Raw genomic sequence first — 7,500 nt, forward strand, 5'->3', positions numbered from 1 at the left:
GCCTTCCGTAGCAGCAAGAAAAGGGGATGGAAGAATTTGAAGCAGATTATAGCTCTGGAAAGGGGCTACACATGGCCACATGATGCTGTACACTGTAAGTTTAAAATGTATCTTTTTTTTTTTTTCTCTCGTCCATAAAGTTACTGATTATGTTATCTGTCAAAGATGAAGTATATAAATTACTGTGGTCACCAATTTATTTATTAGCGGTCAATGATTTTGTTGACATTCTCAAAAAAAATGTCAGACTGCTAGCAAGTTCGGTCATATAACACTTCCTCTCATTAGTTCCCTTTCTCAATTCATCTCAGCACGAGGTCCAGTTCATACAACAATAATTCATTTTAAGGGATTACGTACAAGAAATCTTCCAACTTTACCCATAGAAATAATAAAACCCGGCCACAAAATATATTGTGCAAGTTACTGTGTTTGTTTTTGTGATTTACCTATAGAAATTGTTCCTTCCAGACAGCAGCATTGATGCCCCTCCTGCCTTTACACCCGCTAAAAAATACTCAGATGTGTCTGGATTACCTGTAAGTCTTATGAAATTGATATGGTGTTATCGCTACTATATTTAGAATTCTATAACATTTTTGTTTTACAATATATTATAATTATGTTATTGCAAAGTGTAATGTTTAAGATTGACTCTTAGGAGTATTTTTTTATCATTTTGTTCCTCTTTATAGAAGATCTATACATAGTAATGCATTAACCATTAGTAAGTACAGTAAGAAGAGACAATTGTTTAAGTTGAACTTAAAATTGTGTTTTTGTCTTAATGCAATTTTGTAATTAAGTGTGTGTATACATAGTTTACTACCCTAAAGTACCTATAGTGTTTTTTGGAAGTAATGGATATCTGTTTTTCAGGCCAACTACACTGATCCGTTAACGAAGCTTAGATATGCCGATTCTGCAGAATTTTATAGAGTCCGCGATTTACCAATGGACATCGTTAATGGTCTTTTGGAACTGAGAAAAGCCAATAGTATAGTTGGGTGATTGACGTCCATTGTATACATATCAGTCTGGTCAAAATCATTTATTATAGCCTTTATATTTTTCTTTTTTACTTGGATATTTTTATAGTATATAAAAATAAGTAATGTGTCCCTTTACATGCATGTAATAGCTTAGAAAGGAAATTATAACCTTCCTTGATTATGATATAGAAATATTTGGTTTTAAAATAAACACTCGCACATGTACTGTATAGTAACTTTAGATAAGTTACCAAAGTAATTTTGAAGAGTTTTGAACCAAACACTCCTGTGATGTTTAGCATAGAGAGCTTTTTGGAGACTGGTCATGGCAGACCAAGCTTAACTGATTTTAAAAACAAAACAAAAATAACATGCAACTTTTATCAACACCTGCAACCAGCCACCATTTGGTTAACTGATAGTAGATACATCCATGTTTTCTGTAATTGCCTTTTTTCATGTAATAATAACTGTGCAGATATACTGTCTCTCTATAAACCAAAAGGCAAAATATATATATATTTTTTGAACAGTATGTCTACTTCATAAATAGGTACAAATAGGTACATAGTACAAAATTCAGGGAGGCTAAGAGTAATTTTCTCTCTCCACTGATATCTGATTAAGCAACTTCTTTCTTATACAAGCTGAAAGCATTGTCTATTTCTATTTGTGTATGCAAAGGTAATGAGAATAAAATATATCCCAAAATATTTTTATTTGCATTATACCCAGTCCATATAAAAAAAATGGTCATATATATATAACAAGCATGTCTTTTTTTTCCTGGAAATAAAGAGAAAAAGAATGAACCTCGGCAGAAAATCAGTTTTACCGAAATGTAATTAATTATGGCAGTGAATATGCAGCAACACTCTGGACACTTCAAAATTACTTCTGCCTTTGAATATTTGCTTGCTAAATTTACTTCACGTGAGCAACTGACAGTTTTTCAGCAGCTACATTTGTGTATGATACAAGTTAAAATTCTTTAGAAATGCTGAAAAAATTTTCTTTGGAAGCATTGAGTATAAACATTAGATTCAGAAATAAGAAAATCATATTGAGGGGCTCAAAATAGATTTTAAAAAAAGGTAGTTGTCATAATGAATTCTATTCAAAATAGGTATTCCATGCTGAAAACAAGAAAAAAAGACAATCTTTAAAATGTGAAAACTATCCACAGCTTCTAAACTTGTATAAAGTACAAAATACCATATAGCAAATATATAATGTCTCGCAGAAAACCAATACACTGTACTTTTATATACTCTCCCTAAAAAAGTTAACAGATCTGAGCATGCACCACTTTAGTTTTCTAACAAAATGCAATCTCCTAAATATGTATATTCCTCAATTTATCTTTTTATTAGCTGCAAATGTGGTTTTCCATACTGAAGTGAAGAAAGTGCCACACAAGAAATCCAAGAAATTTTCAAAGTTGGAATCAAGGAATCAACAACCAAGTGGAAATTAGGTAGAGGAATGACAAAACCAAAAGTCAAAGTTGGTCCCATACCCTTGTGGACTTAAGGGTATGTCTGTATGAAAAGCATGCATACTAAACTATGGTATGATGCGCTGGGGTGGCCAGTTCAATTCCATCCAAACCTTGACTCCAGCTGAAGACAGCACTCAGTCACAGGTGAGTTGACTGGATGGGGGTCTGACACAGCAAGAGCTCTAACATTGGGCTATGTCACCAATAAAACCGAGGTTGGATTCTAGTGATAATTGTTGTTTCACAAATGTTTTTGCCTTGAACTCACTCCATAGTGGAAGCATGGAAATGCAATACCAATAGAAAAGTAGAATAGTATGTAAACAAAGTTTGCTTCTGATGTATCTGCCAGTTTTTCAAAGTATTTGTTTGAAGAGAATGTCCTTATATAACACCACCTCTTTTTATCATAGTCTTACCTCAAACACCTAATTAGTGGCACGATACAAAGAAAAAGATATCTTACTTCACCTCATGCTACTTATCTCACTTATGCAGAGGGAACCACAAAGAGGCTGCATTCAAAAGTGGACATGTGAAAAAAACAAAAAATGTCAATTTTCCAAATCAACATACATGGTAAAACAAATAATGACCAACAAAACAAATATTAACCAGGAACAACACAAATATGCTTATTCTAGCTACTGTAATGGTGAGATGGACTGAGTACATCTTCACCTCTAACCTTAACATTCTTTGATAAACTTTAAACTTTGTTAAACATAGTACCAAAAACAAGACACTCAATTACGACATATAAACACATGAAGACCCATACAAAAAACATTAACAAAATACTTTATATTACAACTTTGGTTGGTCCAAGATTACCATATACAGTATACCTTGTGTGCCAGAAAGAAATATGAATAAAAATATCCTCTTTGGCTGAGAGAAACTTGATTTAATCAAGATGTTATGGTTCCAATATTCATTATCTGACTAAAGTCATTCATAAAAATTAGATTATCAAATTTCAATACACATAGGCACCTTGATATATACGTTTTCCGTACTGGGTTTACACCACCAGACATACATACAGCATTTATGCTTATGTATAATTTATATGTCTATACACAAGGATGTTTCTGCTTGACCCATTAACGCCAGGTGGCAAAATATCACATAATGCGGTGACAATGCCTGCTGTCTGGAATGTGATATTTTGTTATGGCTTTAAGCCTATGCACTAGAAATACCCCGGTGTTTAGACCGTTTGGAACCAAATAAGCTCCATTATTGGGTTAATCTTACACTGATTAACAACACAACTCCATAAGCCACAAAAAAGAAAAGAAAATGTAAGGATAAGCATTTCATTTTCAAAATGTCCTTATGATCCACATTACCTGAAATGCAACACAGCAAAGATATCAATATGAGGATATTTTAATTGCCTGATGCTGTTTTCTTTAGTCAGATCAAATATGTAAAATCACTTACAAAAAGGGAATACGACACATGCTACAAAAATGTCACTTCATACTTCCAATTCATTTACAAATCAATTTTTGTTACCCTGTTAACATTAGTACCAAACTCCATTGAATAATCATTAATAAATACTTTAGTAAAGTATGTGAATACATACCAGATTTTTTAAGTATGTATCCTCAAGCATACCCATGTAGCAGAGGCTAATGTTATTAATGATAAAGTTTTTTTTATAATAACAAGTACATAATCAATACATAAACAGTTAAAACCTGTCTTATGTAATCAGATCATTCTGGTAATTTTAAAAATCATTAATTTTGGATCTTTGGCAAATTATCTACATACTAAACCAAATGATTTACCCATCAATATACACGTTTGCACGCATAAGTAAATTCAGATCTACAATGACCTCATTATATTATCCATTAACAATATAGGAAATAGCACCTTCAGATTTCTGAATATAGTAAATTGAGCCCCCAAAATTAACATTACAAGTTTCAGTAAAATACAACGCAGAGTTCATGTCATTCACCCTTCCGTGGTGGACATTTTTGCATGGTTGGATCACTTTTGAATGGCAATTTTCCTTTTTTTGAAATCATAAGATATTTATTTCTATAGTTATAATGAAATTTGATAGCAAATGCTAATACATCATATATGGACTCATATTTCATACCAGAAGTCCAGCTCAGGCTGAACATCTCAAGGTGTGGCCTGTCTCGGAAGGGTTAACATGTTATAAAAGTACTAAATTACATTATCAACTAAATAAAAAGCATAACCTTTAAAACAAGTCAGATTAAAATTGTTATCTGAGTTTTCTGTTATTTTATTACTATTTCAATTATGAGCAGCAAGCAATATATCTTCTCTGAACCTTTCTTGTGTACGTAAGCATATACATATTCATACATGCATGTTCTTCACTGTGATTGTGTTTATCCATACAAATGGAGAGGGAGAGAGAGAGAGGGAGGGAGAGAGGGAGAGAGGGAGAGAGGGAGAGAGGGAGAGAGGGAGGGAGGGAGAGAGGGAGAGAGGGAGAGAGGGAGAGAGGGAGAGAGGGAGAGAGGAGAGAGAAAGAGAGAGAGAGAGAGAGAGAGAGAGAGAGAGAGAGAGAGAGAGAGAGAGAGAGAGAGAGAGAGAGAGAGAGAGAGAGAGAGAGAGAGAGAGAGAGAGAGAGAGAGAGAAAAGAGTAATTAAGAGCATAGATAGGCAAGTCTATTTAAGTCACTGCTTTTGCTTGTGTTTGCGGTGATAGGGAGACAGACAGATAAATGCACACATTAAGCAAACAGCTGAATATCAAGTTTAATGGATAGATATATAGTTGATGTGACAGCAGGAGATACATTTGCAAATAGCTGAAGACAGAGAGAAATCAAGAAAGATATAGTGAATGTCAGTAAGAGACACCTGGAAAAAAGTTGATTACATAGGTTTATAGATAAAGATATTCTGAGAGCTCAATACAGATGTGTGTACAGTTGAAAGACTTGAATATGTATGCATGTGTCTGTTTCCCCAATATAAGTTCTCAAAGAACAAGACAAATATCAGAATTGTGTGTCAATTGTGACCAATTTTTATTAATGTGTTTGTGTTTGTGTTGGACACATACATAGAAACAAGCAAACACACTCATACACATAAGCATCCTAACACCCATGAACATGTATAAACACAAATGCATATGGTTATGGCAATATATTGTTGTTTTTTATACTGGGGGCCATTTGTGATCCAGCTGTGCAGTACCAACATCTACATGTTTACAAAAAATAAATGCAACAATTTTTCACATTCAGTTTTCAGAATTTGAGTATCGCTGCAACAACTGGGTGTGGCAAGTATCACAGACTCTCACTGGTCGAGCGGAAGAGGGTAAGGGCATGGTATTATCACTACAACTGTGGCAAAATATGTTCCCACAGTGCCGGCAGTGGTGTCTGCGCCGGGATATGCTGAACTCCTTCTCACAGAGACGGCAGTGGGAAGCCTCCTTGTCCGGGGCCCATTGAGCATCACGCAATGATTTACTAACATCACGCAGGTCTGCCATCTTGAGCTTTGATTCTGACAAGTGAGCACCAAGTTCCTCGAGCGTTCTCTCTTGATTTTCTACAGTTGATATCAGCTGGATGTGTGCTCCTTTCAGAACCTCGTATTCCTGGTAAGAATTTTGAGTGGTCAGTTCAGATTACTAAAAAGTCAATAATAATTACTAAAGCAGGTTTACTGTGAAAATGTTGATATGGCATTGGTTTGTGATTGGACAGTATCCTATATTTAAGCAATATGCAACCAATCAATCAATATTTGCAGAAATTATACATCAAATACACCATTGACATGCCTGATAATTTAATGATAACAAGAAATACTATCACACGGCAGCACCTGGGATGTGATCTTTGTGAATCTTATCCTGTCAGTTGCCAAATGCACACCAAGATTAAATCAAATATATCAACTTTCCTAAAATTTGGTTTACCAAAAATACACAACTAGGCTGATAACTATTATATTCAATAACATTACTATTCATCCTGAAAAGATATTAGATATATTAAACAAAAATATGATGAAAAAAAAAAAAAAAAAAAAAAAAAAAAATGGATCTTTATTACTTCTGGTGGGAATATGTTTACCGTCAGTTACTCACTGCTCTTTTAACCATCAGTCAGAATGACGTATTTCCTCAACATGTTCTCTTTTGTCTTTACAACCTATTTAATGTCAACTGTAGGATCAATCACAGCCGTATCAGGAATACTGCTGGAATGAGGGGACTACGTTCCATTTCTTTCTGCACAAAATATAGGAATCAAGTTCAGGTGGAGTCTGTGGTGACATTGAGACTTCCATTTTAGAATAGGTAAGTGTGCCAATTACCAAGTATAATTAAGTGGCAATATATAGTAAAACTTTTAAGAGGAATAAGTAAAATGATAGAGGAGTGTGCTGTGCCTTTTCAACAGCTGTATGACTCTCAAATGAAGATCACATTGATCAATATCTATAGCAATCAATGTACACCAATCACAAGGGAAGGCATGAAGAGTGGGGCGGAGCTTCAAAAACATTTCCTCAATAATCCCACCTAATTGTACATCAAGCCCTCTCCTTGATAAACCTATTTACATATTGGTTAACTAATATCACACCATTGATACTAGGAACATGAACTGCCTATTATGGTTTGGTTTTGTTCATTTTTTTATTTACACACAGACAGTTCGACAAGTGCTAATTCTGTTAATGGGTTTATCTGTTCTTACCTCTTTACTCTCTTCCTTGATTCTTGGAGTAAAAAGCTTTTATTTCTATTACTCCTTTTTTACTAATTTCAAATCACCCTCATTATCATTACTACTATTATAACAATGTTAATAACAATAACAATTATGATAATAATAATAATAGTAATAATAATCATCATCATAATAATAATAATAATAATAATAATAATAATAATAATAATAATAATAATAACACATTTTCAAAAAAAATCAAAGAATGAGATAAACAGCTGAGATCAAGTAGGCCTGCTAA

At 33.7% G+C, this 7,500-nt stretch overlaps 2 protein-coding genes across 2 annotated transcripts in view; one reads left to right on the forward strand and one right to left on the reverse strand.

Moving 5' to 3' along the window:
- LOC122246146 (INO80 complex subunit C) overlaps nt 1-1,703 on the forward strand; it is a 4,763-nt gene extending 3,060 nt beyond the window's left edge. The window contains exons 2-4 of the mRNA XM_043004498.2: nt 1-94; nt 472-539; nt 880-1,703. The exon at nt 1-94 is cut by the window's left edge and continues 6 nt beyond it. Coding sequence (XP_042860432.2) covers nt 1-94; nt 472-539; nt 880-1,011 — 294 coding nt within the window. The 3' untranslated portion in view covers nt 1,012-1,703. The remainder of the gene's footprint in view (nt 95-471; nt 540-879) is intronic.
- The window catches only part of LOC147472324 (RUN and FYVE domain-containing protein 2-like), a 6,243-nt gene continuing 436 nt past the window's right edge, over nt 1,694-7,500 (reverse strand). Inside the window, exon 2 of the mRNA XM_086550539.1 lies at nt 1,694-6,115. Within this exon, the coding sequence (XP_086406665.1) occupies nt 5,750-6,115 (366 nt within the window). The 3' untranslated portion in view covers nt 1,694-5,749. The remainder of the gene's footprint in view (nt 6,116-7,500) is intronic.

The sequence above is a fragment of the Penaeus japonicus genome, unplaced genomic scaffold (assembly GCF_977035675.1).
Source record: "Penaeus japonicus unplaced genomic scaffold, GWHDUDI00000001_assembly GWHDUDI00000002, whole genome shotgun sequence".
NCBI classification, from domain to species: Eukaryota; Metazoa; Arthropoda; class Malacostraca; order Decapoda; family Penaeidae; genus Penaeus; species Penaeus japonicus.